The 17,014-nt window shown below is 33.8% G+C and overlaps 2 protein-coding genes across 2 annotated transcripts; one reads left to right on the forward strand and one right to left on the reverse strand.

Annotated features, from left to right (window-relative positions):
* The first annotated feature begins 2,680 nt into the window (after positions 1-2,680).
* On the forward strand, positions 2,681-6,262 carry LOC100266843 (probable ADP-ribosylation factor GTPase-activating protein AGD6). Its single transcript, XM_010648281.3, has 3 exons — positions 2,681-3,585; positions 5,249-5,338; positions 5,528-6,262. Exons 1-3 carry the CDS (start codon positions 2,830-2,832, stop codon positions 5,978-5,980), a joined length of 1,299 nt encoding a protein of 432 aa, XP_010646583.1. The 5' UTR covers positions 2,681-2,829; the 3' UTR covers positions 5,981-6,262.
* Positions 6,263-11,626: 5,364 nt separating this feature from the next.
* LOC104878241 (cyclin-dependent protein kinase inhibitor SMR1) lies at positions 11,627-11,935 on the reverse strand. The gene has a single exon (XM_010648283.1). The coding sequence runs from the start codon at positions 11,933-11,935 to the stop codon at positions 11,627-11,629; it is 309 nt and encodes a 102-aa protein (XP_010646585.1).
* Between the last annotated feature and the right edge of the window lie 5,079 nt (positions 11,936-17,014).

The following is a 17,014-nucleotide window of genomic DNA, read 5'->3' on the forward strand; positions in this document are numbered from 1 at the left end:
TAGTCAATGTTTTACATGATCATCTATTGCTAGATGAGGCATTCCCAATTGATCCATTGGGCCACAGATGGAAAGTACTTCTGTCTTAGGCTCATAACCCATCATCACATGTGTTAGCATTATGTTGAGATCAATTGGATGCCTAAACATAGGATTAGGTAAAGTATTGATGCATAAGATTACTTTTGCAACAATTTGCACCAATGTGACTAATTAATTTTTTTTTTTAATTACAGGTATTATGAGATCCATATACAATAGATTTGATTGCACATTTTTTGGCTATATATCTAGTTGACCAAGACATTTAGCAAACTATGTCACCTCTTATTTGCTTTGATGTTATCCAGTGACATAGATTAGAACAAGTTTTACACCAATTTGGTATGCAATAGGGGATATTTCCACCTTCTTTGATAGATATGTAACTATATTTAGTGGATAGGCGAGGACAACATTAGTATGATTAGGCAACATTCCATGCTCAATATATTTCCCTTTGGGTTAGTCATTTTGAACATATCATGACACACCACTTGCTACTACTACCATAGATTTTTATGATCCATATATGTAATGGCATAGATGTATCACGCAACGCCTTATCACACTTGTTTTTCATAGAGATCATATGAGGTTCCATAGTACAATTTCTGCCATTGAGCTATTGGTGAGACCATTTGAGATACAAAACCATTTTTAAATGAAGGTTAAACTTAAATTATGTGTAAATGTATGATGTTTCATTTTCTTATATAGATCACTACTGTATCGCAGATGGTTATTTCAGATGATTTGGAGAAAACTCATCAAATTGCTATTAATGTTTTATGTGCTATTAAAAAGGACCATCCCATACACTTAACACAAAAGTCATCCACATCTTCAGGGCCATCCATGAGACCATCATCATTGACTCCGCCTATTAGGGTACCACCCATTAAAGGTCGAGGGAAATGTGGTCATTGAGCTAGTCAACGACATGTACTTTCGGCATCGGTACAAGCCTCATATCCACCAATGACATCTACCCTTCCTCTATTTCAACCATCTACATCATTAGAATCACCACTCTCTCATCCTGATGTACCCATACCAGCCCCTTCACCTTGACCCGAGACTACCATACCATCTACCCTTACATGTATTAAGTCATTTATATCATTAGACTTACCTTTCCCCTTTCATGTTACATCTATGTCGGCCTCTTCACCTCCATCTCCACCAAAGCCATCTATATCATTGGATACACCCCCACCTATTACAGAGTCCATTGCACCTCCACTTTTTCTTGAGGAGACATCTCATGCTACATGATTTCATGTACAAGTACCTAGAGGACAGTGAGCTCCACGTGTATGTTGAGTTCTACCTCCATAATTTCCATTTTACTCGACAACTCATGTAGATGGCACATCACAATCTATAGATATGGAAACTTTTCAAATAGCACAGATGAATCCAACAAATATGGTTGTCTACTGTAGATGTTCACAACGAAAAAGAAAGATTTCATCATGTGACACACATTGAAAACTTTTTTCATGTTTATAGAACTATAATAGTTTGGTTGGTACATTTAAGTTTATATAAAATGACAATTCAAATTAGTGATGTTATAATATTCATTTGTTTCTTGATAATTCAAACAAATAAACCTCAAATGCATCCCGACCAAGGCCTAAATGAAAATTTTTCAACTAAGCAAATTGTTACAACCATAACCAATTTTTTTATATATAATTAAAAAATGATACATTTTAACCAAGACATAAGTTAAAATCACACTTAATAAGGAAAAACCTAAAATCATAATCATTGGCTCTAATTTTCATATGAAAATTTAAAATTTTAAAATAATATAAACAATAAAATAATATGAAAAAATAATTTTCTTTAATTTATATGTAATAAAATTCATAAAACAAATAAATATTTTATTTAACATAAATATATAAAATATTATTGGAGTGGCTATGATTCTAAATAAAAATTTTTAAAATAATTTTAAAATCACAATACTAATTGTGGTTCTAAAAAAAAAATTGTAAAATCACGGTTAAGAATATTTTTGAAACCACAATTACTAATTGTGGTTTTAAAGAAAATTTTTAAAATATTTTTAAAATCACAATTACTAATTGTGGTTCTAAAAAAAAAATTAAAATCACAATACTAACTATGGTATTAAAGAAAATTGTAAAACTATAGTACGGATTGTGATTTTAAGGATATTTTTAAAACCACAATTACTAAAAGTGTTTTTTATAGTAATTTTAAAAAGCGTTTAAGATATTTTTAATATTTAAAATTTTTTATCTTTCAAGCATTAAAATTTGTAAAAATAGTTCCTAAAAATCGGTATCAAACACGCTCTAACTATGGTTTTAAAGAAAAATTTTAAAATAATTTTAAAATCATAATACTAATTATGGTGTTAAAAAAAATTGTAAAACTACAATGGGGTTTTAAGAATATTTTTAAAACCATATTTACTTACTATGATTTTATGGTTATTAGGAAAATTTTAAAACCAATACCATGGTCGATGGTTTTTTTAACTTTTTTACACTAAAAGAAGACCACATCGATAGATAATTACATGGTTAAAAAGACTAGGATGGTAAATATTTTGAGAGGGGTAGTATTTTTTTTCCTTCCAAAGTATTATTTTGGCCTTCAACTCAATGGAAACGGGGAGAATCCAGGGCCCACCTGAATTTGGGGAGCAACAATGAAGACCCGCCAACAGAAACCTCTCTCTCCCTTCAAATTCCTCATTATATATACCTTTTCCGCCAACTGCCGTTACCGCCAATCTCTCCTCCAATGTCCTCCTCCTCTTCTTCTTTGGCAGCCTCCGCCTCACGGCGTCTTCGCCACCTCCAGTCTCTGTCTTCCAACAAGACCTGCGTCGACTGCCACCAGAAGAACCCCCAATGGGCTTCCGTCTCCTATGGCATCTTCATGTGCCTCGACTGCTCCGGCAAGCACCGCGGCCTCGGCGTCCACCTCAGCTTCGTCCGCTCCGTCACCATGGACTCCTGGCCCGACTCCCACCTCAAGAAAATGGAGGCCAACTCCGGCGGCAACGACGCCCTCAACGCCTTCCTCTCTGCCCGCGGCATCCCCAAGGACACTGATATTCCATTGAAGTACAACACCAACGCCGCAGCCCTCTACCGCGAAAAGGTCCAAGCCATCGCCGAGAACCGCCGCTGGACTGAGCCACCGGTTGTGAAAGAGTCAGTGATAAAGCCACGCAGTGTTAACAGTAGTTCCGAGATGAAGGTGGATGGGGTTCGCAGGAATCACTCGGTGGCTGATTTTCGGACAAGTGGAGGGACGAATGGGCCGAGCCGAACGTGGTCGGCTTCGGACATTCATGAGAAGGTTCAGGCGTCAATGGACGGGAAGGCGGAGTTTTTTGAGAGGAAGGTTTCGCAGAATGCAACGCGGCCGGAGGGGCTTCCGCCTTCTCAGGGAGGCAAGTATGTGGGGTTTGGATCAACGGGGACAAGACCCATCTCCAGGTCTAGTTCTCAGTCGGATGTGATCTCGGATGCTGTTTCAGCAGTTTCTCAGGTAAATATCACTGCATCGATAATGGAAGATTTGTTGCTATATATGGGTTTGTTCTTGTTCTTAGTTGATTACTACAATGAGCTTAAAGGAAAAAAATTATCCATACTGCTTTTTTTCTTTTTTAATTGTTGTTTGGTTGCTAAGAATGTTTCCAAGTTCATTTTTGTATAAACAATTTATGCCTTTTGGTACTCTTATCAGAAAAGGCTAAAAGCTACATGCTTAGTTTTGGATTATCTTCACCCAATTATACTTTTTTTTTTCTTGTAGTTAACTAAACCCATATATAATAACAATCAGAAAGGTTTTCACCTTCCTATTCTCTATAAGACTCAATAAAATCCGATCTATTACATTTCTTTTCCTGATACTTTGATGTAATGGTGGTTTTGTATGAATTGGCTTGAAATATTGGGCTGTTCTCCACATGGGCTTGTGCCTAGTTTCTTAGAAGACTTCTTTTTCTCGGAAATAATTATTTGTAATCAGAAAAACTGAAAGGTGGTTCTGGTTATTATTACATTAGGAATGGAGGAAAAACCATAAGATTCAAATCGACTAAGGCCTGCATCACCACATCAGGTTTTTTGTGACTGTCTGATGCCTTGATTCCTTTACCTGGTCTATAATGGATCAATGTGTGTCGTGTTCCTTGTTTTCTACATGATCAAGGATTAGCCCGGTATAGGGGTTGGGCTAAAATACTGCCTGACATTTCGCCGTAATTCTAGATCATTGCCTCTGTTTTTTTATTTTTGACACACCAACCATATGACACTCTCTTTTAATATAAAAGTAAAAAAGCCGTGTTCACATGTTATGAATGTGACCCTGTTGTGTGTTTTTGCATGGAAGACCCTTTTTCTTTTCCCCCGACATAGGCATGTGTGTGTGCGTTTTTTTTCTAACTTTCAGTTGCAGAGAAAATAAGGCTATAAGATTTTTTATAGGTTCATCACATTGTATTTTTTTAGCTTTAGTGTGCAGCATGTTAAAAAGTATGCAAGCTTCAGGTGGTTTTCAATTTCTTTTCAAACGACCTGGCCTAAGAGACATTTGCTTTGGGTTGGTCCAGAACCCTTTTTTATCCTTTCTTGATTGTGTGTTGATTTCATAGAACAAAACCCCTTTGTTAAATCCACACTCAATGGTTAGTATCAATTTAAGGGGTTGTCTGAACCTATGTAGTTTATTGACCAGGCTCTGCAGAACTTCTTGTGACACTCATGATCATACTTGGATATACCTATATACAAGGAGCACACATGATTTCAATGTTATACATAAGTTAGGGAACATGATTTATGTTGTATGTGATAGAGGGGGAAAGGGCGAAAAAGAAAACAAAGGGCAAATGAAAATGCAGGAAAAAACAGTTGGTTTGTCTGGTTTGAGCACATGTCAACTTGTATGTTTCCACCAATTTAAAGTCCTGCTGCAAGATACATGACTGAGTTGAAGATTTTGCAGGATGGGGAAATTTGCTAGTTTTGATGATTGTGGTGTCAAAAGGTTGGAAAGGGATTTTACATTGAGCATGTATCAATTTGTGAATTGAAAGATCATTCATCACGAAACTTTTGGGCAAATAGTACTGTAGAAAATGTACTTATGATGCTTCTGCTAATGTTGGGAAACTTATTTCATTGTTGCTGATTTTCAGGGCTTTGGTCTAGTTTCTATGGTTGCATCCTCTGCAGTGCAGTCTGCTGCCAATGCTGTCCAAGCAAGCACAAAAGAGCTGACTTCCAAGGTACTCACCAGTGCTTTCTTCTTTGGACCATCTACACTTCCTATGCTATTTCCTTCTGTTCTCCTTGGAACCAAGATGATTTTAACCAGTTAACACCAATCAACTTTCTCATGTTTGAAAGATAAAATAGACTCTAAGAATCCAACCATATCACAAGATTCGATTTTAAGAAGATGCAGCACTTGGCAGGTGAGAGATGCCGGCTACGATGAGAAAGTAAGCGTGGTAGCTTCAAAGACCACTGAACTTGGACAAAGGACATGGGGAATTGTGAAGGATGTAATGGCACTGGCCACACTAAAAGTAGAAGAATACACCGGAGATGGAGTCGAGTCCAAGTCTGGCCAGGAGAATAATGATAGTTTTGGACAGAGTCCTGGAGAAAGCAAATGGAATTCAGATAATGCCAATGCTGGAGAAGATCCTAAAGGAAGCCAATGGAATTGGAATGATGGCAATTTTGGACAGTACCATGCAGAAAGCAAATGGAATTCAAATAATGCCAATGCAGGGGATTGTCCTACACAGAACAAATGGAATGGCTCACCCCATAAAGGATGGGATGATTGGGGACCAGATAGCCCTGTTGCTGCAAAACCCAACAAAAGCAAAAGTGAAGAAGTCTGGGTCGGATGGGATTGATTAGTGTTAGAGAGTTGAATTACAGTTGCATCAAATTGCAGGGTCCTGAGCAGGAGATTGTTGTTTTTGATCAGGTAGCTGTTTTCTGGTCCATCATTGGGAGATGAAGTTTCTCTTGCTCAGGCAAAATCTTTTGTAAAGATTCAATAAGTTGATTTCTTCAGAATTAGTGGGCACTTAGAGATAATCTGAGCATATCACACTCCTTTGTTTTGGCTCCTCACCTGTGTGTACTACTACGAATCTGCAACACTGAAATGAATCCCTTTTGAAAGTAGTTTACATAGGGGGCATGTGGAGAATGTTGCCTGGAAATTAAACCACCCCATCATATCATGAATAGCATTTCCATGAATAAATTGTCAGGATAATATGGAATACATGGCCGCAAAGACTAAGCAAAGTAGAACAACCATTCTCCATTAATATATCCTAAGCTGCCCGAATCGAGTTTACATAATTCGAGCAAACATGCAATGTGATTGAAATATTTGGTAAAATACAGAGGATCCCATTCATTTCCTTGCAAATTGAGAGGTAAGAGCGAGTAGTTTCATAACAAATACAAGCCACAGAGGCTTGTTCAATGGCAATACAACAGGGCCCCCCCCCTTTTGTTCTCTTACAGAAATTATATTGGACATTGTTGAATTAATGGGAGAATCTCCCTAATAGCCAAATTAATTTGTTTCTTCTCACTGAGAGTCCAAAGATAAGGACTGGCGGAAGCATTTACCAATGGGAGAAATGTCTAGTATGATGTTAAAAATAAGCAGGCAAAGCCAATATAAAAGTACAGAGTCCTTTCTCGTATTTTGGGAAATGTATTCCCAATTGTAGCAAGGCTAAGTGAGAAGAGACTACTACAGCTGAGTCACTTGTCTTACCTCACAAGACAAAAGATATTGGCTTCCGAAGTACAAAATAGTCGGTTTTGAGATCACTTTCTTTTCACTTTTCCCTGATTTTCTTTCTCTTTCTCAGCTTTCTTTCTGTTTTCTGATTCCTTCTCTTTTCTTTCGGCAACAAAGCAGGAAAACCAATACGTAAGACAGAAGGTACTCTCAAGCCTCAACCACAAGATTCTTTTCCAATGGTTCTATCCCAACTTTAACTGCTTCTTAGTTTTTACTGTGAGAGACGGTTTGCCTCCAAGCGCCTTTTGGTCCACTATGCAAAACCATTAGAAGGCTAAATCTAGTTAGGATGGGGTTAAGGTTTTTTGGGCACTGTCCCATCCAGTCCCGGATGATCCAAGTTCGGGTTAGCATCGATAAGAGTAATCCATCCCATATAAGTTCAAGATAGGTTACTCTCATCCAATCCAATCCATATTATTTAAACCCATTTTCATCTTCGTCCCAAAAAATTCAGGCCGGGTTTGGATATTGCATTACTCCTCTTACGTTACCTTTAGAAAAGAAAAATGTTCTAGAGAGGAAGAATCAATCCTAAGGTAAATTTGGAGTTAAACTACCGTGACCATATACATGATGAGAAGGGTATAAAGCATGGTCTTTATTGGGTCAAAACTAGTAGCTTATGCCTTAAGCCCTACCAAAGCCTTCTCCACAAGTGATTCCCTAATAATTAATGTAAAACCTGTTCCCACACTGACAAATCTTACTTATTTAAGCCCCAATTACCTTCTATTGCAATGAATCAGAATTTAGAGACAAGTCAGAATAAGGCTATATACCAAAACAAGTAAAAAAATTAATAGTGGCATGCCCTTTTCCCATCAACATCAAATGGTGGAAAGGAAAGAGTAGTGCCTCATTCCCAATCATACCTTTCCATTAGTTCTTATTTTTATGCCTACTTAACTAATTTTTAATGTATGTATATATAGTTGGCAATTGGGTATCTCGTGGACTGGCAGTATTAATTAAAATATGCCCCACAATATATAGTCAATTAGTATTATTATTATTATCTTTAATGTCCAGCTATTTTGATTCCCGAGGCCTTTTGGTTTTTTCTTTTTGAAGTTTTGCAGGCCTAGATTTCACAAAGAAGCCGCAGTGTTGAGGGTCGAAGGATTGACGGAATAACCTTGTGGAATATTATAATAACCTTTATGAGTAATCCTACGAACAATTCATACCATTGGTTTTTGTGAGATTTTCCATATGAGGAAACAATGAAAGAAAATTCTTGCGCATGATTTGGAAGTGTTTTTTAAAATAGATTTCTACAATAGATAACATAAAAAAATCAAAATTTATTTATTTTTTGTCAAAATAAAGTATTTTTAGAAGATATACTTTAATCGTTTTATATTATTTTTATTTCTTTTAAGAAATAATTATATAAATATGTAAAATAATTAAAAATAAAATACTTAATATAAAAATTATTTTTAAAATCTATTTAAAAATATTTTAAGTTTTCAAACAGATTTTTATTCTTTAAAAATTAAAGAACTATTTTTAAAAACCATTTTACATAATTATTTTTTAAAACAGTTAACAAATAAGCCCCTTATTTATAAGATTCAAGTATGTTGGAGGTGGGAATTATAAAAATTTAAAGTTAAGAATTCAAAATATTAGAAAAAAAAATGTAAAAATTATTCAAAATTTTTGTTTAGTTTGAAGGAAAATAAATATTTTAAATTTTAATTTTTTTTATTTGGTTTATTAACATGAAAATTAGGAGGAAAAATTTATATTAAACATTTAAAAATCTATTTTCAATTTTATAAAAATGAATATCGCTTGTCAAATTTCAATTAAAATAAAAACAAATAATTCTTTTTTAAAAAACCCATTTAGCCTTTATCTAAATTTTTCATTTTTTATTTTATTTTTATTTAATTAGTTATCTTGAATTTATTCCATCTTGTCAATTTCTCATTCTTTGATTGTGCATGTGTATCTTTTTTTCAAAAGCTCATCTATCTATATAATATACATGTTTGATTATGAATTTTCTCTAACAAAATACATTACAATATTGATTTCTCATCAATTAGATCAAGAGGGTTTCTTTGTTTTTCTTTTTTTTTTTTTCTTTTTTTTTTCTTATACAAGAGAGAAATGTCATTGGTAGAATTTTTTCACTTGAAGATGAAATTTGTATGATAGGTAAATTCCATCATCCTTTTAATAAAAATAAGTTTTTATGACGTTAATCACACTTTTGTAAATGGTTAATCTAATTTGTACATGAAAATCTTTAATTAATTAGTTCAAATTACATATGGTTAGATGATAAAATAATGGAGAAAGACTTTGAGATTAGTGTTAAATTTCTTCTAACTTTCATCATCTTATGGTGATTGGAGCATCTTGGAATCGGAATTATTAACCCATATATATCTACTAAAAGATTGTGTATTATTAATTAGGGAAAAGGCAACTATTATTATTACAATTTTTTTTGTGTCAATAATAACTTCAATCATTTAAGCTCATTTGTTGATCATACTTACCATTTAAATTTATTTATTGACCATATAGTTCAACTCCTATTTTATAACAAGACCAAAGCATTTTAAGTCATATTTAATATATTGAATTTGAGAATATGATATTTTGTCTTTTTGTAAAATTTTACTGTAAGTTTGCAATGTTTTTAAGAGTATATGTATTATAATGATTATTGAGTTTCTATGATGATATATTTTATTTGTGGAGAGAAATTAATCTTGATATCAAGGATAAACATGACAAGATCGATCTGAAATTTCCAGCAAGCGAATATGACATCTTGTGTCTTCTAGTTGAATATGTCAATTATTATTTTATTTTTTTATTTTGTCTCATTGTAGCATTTAATAAGGTCATTTCTAGCTTCATCATACACTATTGATTGTTAATAGAGATCGGTTTTAGTTTAGTTGTACAAATGGTGCTCATTTAGAGTTGAGGTTGATGGAATGCAATTATGACTCATATTATTGGTCTAAGCTTATTGTTTAATAGGGTTATGATTTTTGTGGTTAGTTCAAATCTAATATATATATATATATATAAATAAAGAACATTATTTTTAAATTTTTATCATTTATTATAACATAACTGCCATGGAATTCTAATCATGAAGTAAGAAAACATTGAATATGACGCTATTTATAATAGAAGATGTTGATCTGTTTAAAAGACGCTAAAATCTTAAGCTATTATGGATTACAAAGTCTTTTCATTTTATGTGATACATATAAAAAATATATAAAATAAAAAATTCTAATAAAAATGTGTTTTTATTAAATATATAATAATAATAATAATAATAATAATAATGGCTAATAAATTTGCATATGGTAATCTTCAATTGATTGTCTTGGAATGCAATGGAGGATCAATTTAAATTCTTGTAGCTGATGGAGACGTATACCACCTAAATTCTTCCGTCCGATGGAGACACCACCACCTTTGGTGATCATCGGTTGCCAACTAATCCATCTATTGTAAAGGTGACTCATACTATTTCTTTTCAACCAATGTGAATACATATTCTCATATTTCTCCATCTATGGAATATTAATTTATTTTTCTCAGCCATTCAAAATGCTAAATGATGAGTTTCTTTGATGTAAATTTAATTAATATATATATATATATATATATTCATCTATCAAAGTACATAAAGAGAGAAAAGTATCACAAAAATACTGTAGTGTCCTACCCGTGACCCAATATTGGTATGTCATGGTGAAATTAAAATTTGGTATAAGGCTCTTAGATATAAAATTTGAGAACTTCATGGATTTGTTTGAATAGAAGATTATTTTGTAGGATCTTAGTTGATTTTCTGCAAATACCAACAAGGTCTGCATTGAATAATGATATTGTGTGACACAGCACGTTGCACTTGTTATTTTAATTAATTAATTAATTAATTAATTAGCACAATCTCTCCCTCTCCCTCTCCATCTCTCTCTCTCTCTCTCTCTCTCTCTCTCTCTCTCCATCTCTCTCTCTCTCTCTCTGTGGAAAATCATGTTTATCAATCCCAAAGCCGTGTCAATCACTCAACAAAAAATGTCAAACACTGAAATACAGATCACCCATCTCACCAAGAAGAAAATAAATTAAATACAAATACAGATATACACGATTACATTCAACTAATCAAAGATTCAAACTTCATACTCTGCCGTTAAAAACTAAAAGAAGAAAATGAACCCAGAAAAAGGCTTATAATCTTCTTCTTCCTTCCAGTAAAAGCACCCAACTAATCTCATCTACCACGCCCTCCACGCCCTCTCTTACTCAAAATCTTACTTTTTCATTATATTACTATCTTAATTCTCTCTCTCTCTCTCTCTTTCTCTCGAGCTCAAAAGCAAGAAATCCCGCCTCAAATTTATGCAAACAGTATGTTCAAGCTCTTCTGGTCTGGCTTTTTTCTCTCTACTATTCATTGACCATACTGTGAAGAAGAAGACAAAGGGAGAAATCCAAGATGTAACATTCAAATAATTCAATAAAATTTCGAAAACCCATATGAGTAGACTATGATTCAGATCAAAATTGTCTGAATTTGCAGCGCAGAATCCAAAGAAACTGGCGGATATTAACGTGTAATAGATACATACATGAGAGAGAGCTGGCGTTCATGATCCTCTCGGGCACTTACACCCTTATATATGTAATCCTAACAAAGCAAAAATCTCATCATATGCTTCTGAGACGACCTTTATTTACACTTACACCTCCTCTTGGCTTCACCCACCTCCAAACTCGATCGGAAAAACTCCTCTACCTCGTCCCTATTAACGATCTCGAAGAAGTCAAACTCCCTTATTCTTCTCTTGCACCGAACCACTCTTCTCGGCTTCCTCGGCGCCGGTGGGCAGGTAAGAATCACCGGAATCTTGTGTTCGGCGCTGGTTGGCGTCCGGCAGGGGCTGGTTTCTGCATTGTCTGACTCAATTTTGCTGCCAAGTGGAGCTTCGATCTTGATGGGCGTTAAAGAAGCTTGATGGAATTCAAGATCTGTGGACATGGCTGGGGAGAAGAGAGGATGGGGATGAGAGAAAAAAATAAAGGAGGGTGATTTTGTGTGTGGTTTTTTTGTGGGTATATATGAATGGAGAAAGAGGGGAGGCGTGCATTAGAAGGTAAGCGTGGGAGAGGTCGTTGGTTCTCTTTATTCGTATTCTATCTTCTAATTTTTCCTTCTAAGTTCCAGCCAAGAGGCTCGTACTGTTCACAGAGCTTTACATCTCACTGAGTCAGCTTTCAAAGCTTGGTTCTATGGTGAGATTTATGGTGACTCGGTCTCTCTCCCCCAACGCTTAGCCATAAAAAGTAAAAACCAGCTGGAATTTTGGTTTGAGACCTTTTCATTATTATTATTATTGTTATGAATTTATGAATTTTTCTTATTATTTTTGCCATGCCCAATTTACACAAATTACCATGTTTGTAGAGGCGGGAAAATAATTATTTTTTTGAATTTTTTTGAGAAAAATAATTTTAGCAAATATATCATTTTATAAAGATTAGGCACATGCAATAATACTAAAATATGTTGGTGGAATAGCCTCAAATTTCATGTGAATGACTTTAGTACTATTCTCAGTACGCTAACTAATGATGATTTATTATCCATATTTGGAACGAGACGATTAAATAAATAAAATTTTCTTAAAAATGATGTATCCATTTAAGAAATTTTATTATTAAAAATAAAATAAAATAAAATATTTACATATCAAGTCTGACAACAAGAACCATAAATTAAATGTTTTATTTTCGAGATGATTTAACACGAGTAAATCTATCGACTTGATTTATTGACAGATAAATAATAATTTATTCATTCAAATATATATTGAAATCACATCGAAATGTCACTTTACATATTTGTCTAGTTTTGAGAGGATTAATCTCCTATTTGTCCACAATACAAAAAATCCTCAAACCAATGAAAAAGGTAGCTTGTAAGAGGCTTGGCCAAGGTAAGGATAGAAAGGGACACAATGCCACTAGTCCATGTGTAGTGGTACTCATCTTAGGAGAAACAAAGTTATGGCTCTTCATGTGCTCCCATCACTAAAATCAAAAGAAAAATGGCAAAATGACTTAAATAATGTAGAGAACACATAGCAATTTAAATAGACTAATCAAGCCTAAAGTATGATGAAATTCTCCGATGATTAAACCTAAATTTAATTTCATTTGGACAGTCAACATCAAAGAAAATTGATAACATGGAAAATCCTAATACGTTTAGAGGAAAAGGGACCCTCCCTGGTGAAATCGGGGAGCCCATTTGGGAGTAGGGCTACAAAGAAATTTGTACCCATTAATAGAGCTTGTGATTTTCATTAGGATCCAAAGCAAGTAGCCATAAGAAAATGACAACTTTTCTTTTCATTTTTTGGGTGGCGGGGTTTAATTTTCTTAGACTAAAATGTTGCATAGGATACCATTTTAGAGCCTTGAATACACACATCTACCAAATTACAATAAAAAAATAAATAAAAATAAAATGGGAAGTTGGGTTGGGCTACCAAACACCAACCATGATGAATGAATCTTGCCACGTGAAGTGTCTGTCTGCTGGTAGCTTAGCTGCATGGTTTTCACCGTCAAAACGCTGCGTTTTAAAAAAGGTTTGGAAATGCAGGTTACATGGCTGCATTCACAAAAAAAAATGTACATGCTGGGACTGGAATCCTTGCATGTAGGCTTTATGCCTTCTAACCCATTTAGTTACAAGTGTGATAAGGACACCCTATGATCACACATGTAATGATTGGGGCATGATGGTTTTGAATTTCTGTGCACCTCTTGGTGGGTGTTCTCAGACCTCCCTTTTTCAGGCAACAACATTCCAAATCTCACCTTGTTAACCACCACTTTATTCCTTGTGTCATGGTTACTTAAGAGTCTCGACCTTTTCTTTCCTTCCTTTTTTATATTCTCTCTCTCTCTCTCTCTATCTGATAATGAAGACAACCAAACAATAATAGTAATAATAACCCACGTTTAAAGGAAGAAGAAGAGTTCATGAGAAGCCTTGTGTTAGGGTTTGTCCATAATATACGTATTTTTTGTAAAGAGAAGAGGAAAAGAGGGAGAGATCAGTTGATGTTTTTTGACTAGCCAGGTTTGTTTTGATTTGGTTCCATATCCGGTTAGTAAGGCAAGTTATCATACTAAACTATATATATATATATATACACTAAAGTAGTAATTAAATCTATATGCATGTCACCCCCTTCATGAAATATAGCACCATTCTTTTTGAATTTGACGCAATTACCATGTGTTATTAAATCCAACAATTTTAGATAGTCTAATCACAAAACCAATCTAAGCTAGGTGGATATATTATGCATTTATATTTGATAGTATGTAACACAATTTTTCTTAAGCTTTCAAGATCATCATCTTAATGGTACAACTAATTAATTGATGGATTTGGTAGAACTTTATTCTCTAAAGCCATCATAGAAACATTTGACAAATGTATTTTTCATGATGATAGAAATTAAACAATATTCGACCTACGTAAAGATGATGATGCTATACAACTATAGTGGTGGTTTTTTATGGTTAAAATCAAATTATTTGCCATCTATGTAAAATATGAAGACATTATCTAATAATTAAGATAGAAGTTGATGAATACAAAACAGAGACATTTGAAATCCTAAAGGTCCATCTTTTGGAAAGAGTTAACAAAAACAAAAAGTTGCACTCGAATGTGACGTTAAATTGGTTATATATGCTCATAAGTCTTAAAACCATTGACCATTAGAATGGAAGTTTATGAAAAAAACTTTAGAAATTTTGAATTTCGTGATAAATTGACAGAGGTCACATATCACGTAGTTGGGTTTTTAGTCATAAGTCCTCGTGTATTGTGTAAAACAATAGCTTATGTAATAAGGTATGTCAGTAGTCATTGTATACTGTGTAAAACAATAGCTTATGTAGTAAGGTATGTCAGAAGTCATCATGTATCGTAGAAAACAATAGCTTATGTAATAAGGTATGAATATTGGAAAAGAAGGATAGATCAAATGATGTGTGCTTTTACATGTTTAGATTTCTTTTTACTAGTATTTTATTGTTTCATTTTTTATGATTATTAATTAATCAATATTTATCATGTGTGACTAAAACAACGATTCAAAAATAGCAACAAATAGCAAGTCGACAAAATTCGATTGGATCAAGCATAGCTAGCTCAAAATTATAAACTTGAGCTTAAAGGGATTGGGATAAGGATAGTCAAGTATAGTAGCTTAAATTATTAGAAGGAATGACTAATCATATATGAAGAATAGATACTCAATTTATGAATAATACATATCATATTGTTAGCTGATTGTACCAATTCTTATAAAATTGGTTTCTTAGAGCTATTCGGTATGACATTAAAAAGTTTATAGTCTTGAAAACAACATTATAAAAATGATTTTAAATTAACATTAACGATTTGATCATTACCGCTCAATTGAATTATACGATTCACGCGTTAAAGAAATTTTGGCAATTTGATGATTTGATCTATAACCATCACCCATATTAGGATAGAATTGTTTTAATTCAAATTCATAATCAGTATGTTTGATTTCATAAATGTAAAAGGAAATGAAAATAAATCACTAAGAATTGTTTTTTCCTATATTTGAAAAGCATTGAAAAATATGAGAAAAAAATACAATGAATAAAAGGAGAGAAAATGTTAAAATATTTTCTTCCTCGTTTTACTTATAAAAATGAGATGAAATACTTTAATTCCTCAAGAATTTAATTTTCTAGTTCCCTCAATCCATCTAGAACTTTATAAATTTTCCTTAAACTTTTTATTTTCTTATATTTTCTTTTCCTCAAACTTCTTAAACCAAACATAATCTATCCAACCTATATATTATCTAGTAATTTGGTTAGATAAAGGGATATCTAGCTTTAAATTAAATTTAAACAAAAAGCCTTATCAGTCTTGAGCTGCCTAGTTTGGAAGTGAGTGGCACTAGGAATGGAAATTTTCCGGGTAATTCGGGTCACCCGCCCCACCCCACCCCACCCCTATTGGGATGGGTATGGGAAGATTCTATTCGAGTATAGAACGAGTTTGGGGAATATATAAAAACCTGAATCGAGTTTAGGGCGGGGATGGGTTTGTAGTTTCTGCTCCGCCTCGTATGTGAATTACCAATTTATCCTTATGTCATTACAAAATACCCAAAAAGTCCTCCATATATAATCATTTCTTCCTCAAGTTTTAGGGTTATTTCGCTCGTGAGAGAGTCGGAGGGCTTTCGCTCTCATTTCTTCCTAAATTGCTCAGGGTTCTTTTGCTCATAAGAGACCTTTCGTTTTCTCATTTCTTCCCGTTTTCTCATTTCTTCCTAAATTGCTCAGAGTTCTTTTGCTCATAAGAGGGCTTTCGTTTTCTCATTTCTTCCCGTTTTCTCATTTATTCCTAAATTGTTTTTTCCCATTTCACCCTAAAAGCACAATTTTTGCTCTGAAAAGAAAAATACCAAATTCGTAGACAACAAATTATTAGGGTTTCTATGGATTCCTCATTTCCAAGTAAGAAAACCCTAAGTTTTGAGGCTTTGTTAGAAATGTCTTGTTTTTCATATTTTCTGGTTTTGGTTGATGGATTTGAGATTTTTTGGGTTGTTTATTTGTAGATCTGTGCATTTTGTTCTCGTACGTGCAGTTTGCAGTTTTGTTGCACAACAAATGCTTGATTAAATGTGTTTATGATAACCTAGATAACGTTTATTGAAATTTCAGAGACCCATGTTCTGTAAAAGCATAATTCTCGAAAATACATTTAGGACGGGGATGGGATTATCAGCTCTTTTGTAAACGGGCATGGGGGACACCAACTCGCCCCGCCCCAAGTTTAGGACGAGGATGGGAAAATATATATATAATCGAGACGAAAATGGGGTAGGGGTGGCCCGTCCCATACCCGCCCCGTTGTCATTCCTAAGTGGCACTTTATTAACTATTCTACTGATAAAGAAGATTAATAGAGATAGGGCAAAAGTAGTCAATACTGCTCTGCTGAGGTTAGGACAAGAAATTTGTCACAAGTAGTTCTTGA

The sequence above is a fragment of the Vitis vinifera genome, chromosome 13, assembly GCF_030704535.1.
Source record: "Vitis vinifera cultivar Pinot Noir 40024 chromosome 13, ASM3070453v1".
Taxonomy (NCBI): Eukaryota; Viridiplantae; Streptophyta; class Magnoliopsida; order Vitales; family Vitaceae; genus Vitis; species Vitis vinifera.

What these genes read in the sequence shown, in the direction of transcription:
- LOC100266843 (XM_010648281.3), top strand. Translation starts at nt 2,830, where the DNA reads ATGTCCTCCTCCTCTTCTTCTTTGGCAGCCTCCGCCTCACGGCGTCTT. An exon ending in CTGTTTCAGCAGTTTCTCAG is followed by an intron (nt 3,586 to 5,248) that starts GTAAATATCACT and finishes GCTGATTTTCAG; the next exon opens with GGCTTTGGTCTAGTTTCTAT. An exon ending in CAAAAGAGCTGACTTCCAAG is followed by an intron (nt 5,339 to 5,527) that starts GTACTCACCAGT and finishes AGCACTTGGCAG; the next exon opens with GTGAGAGATGCCGGCTACGA.
- LOC104878241 (XM_010648283.1), bottom strand. Translation starts at nt 11,935, where the DNA reads ATGTCCACAGATCTTGAATTCCATCAAGCTTCTTTAACGCCCATCAAG.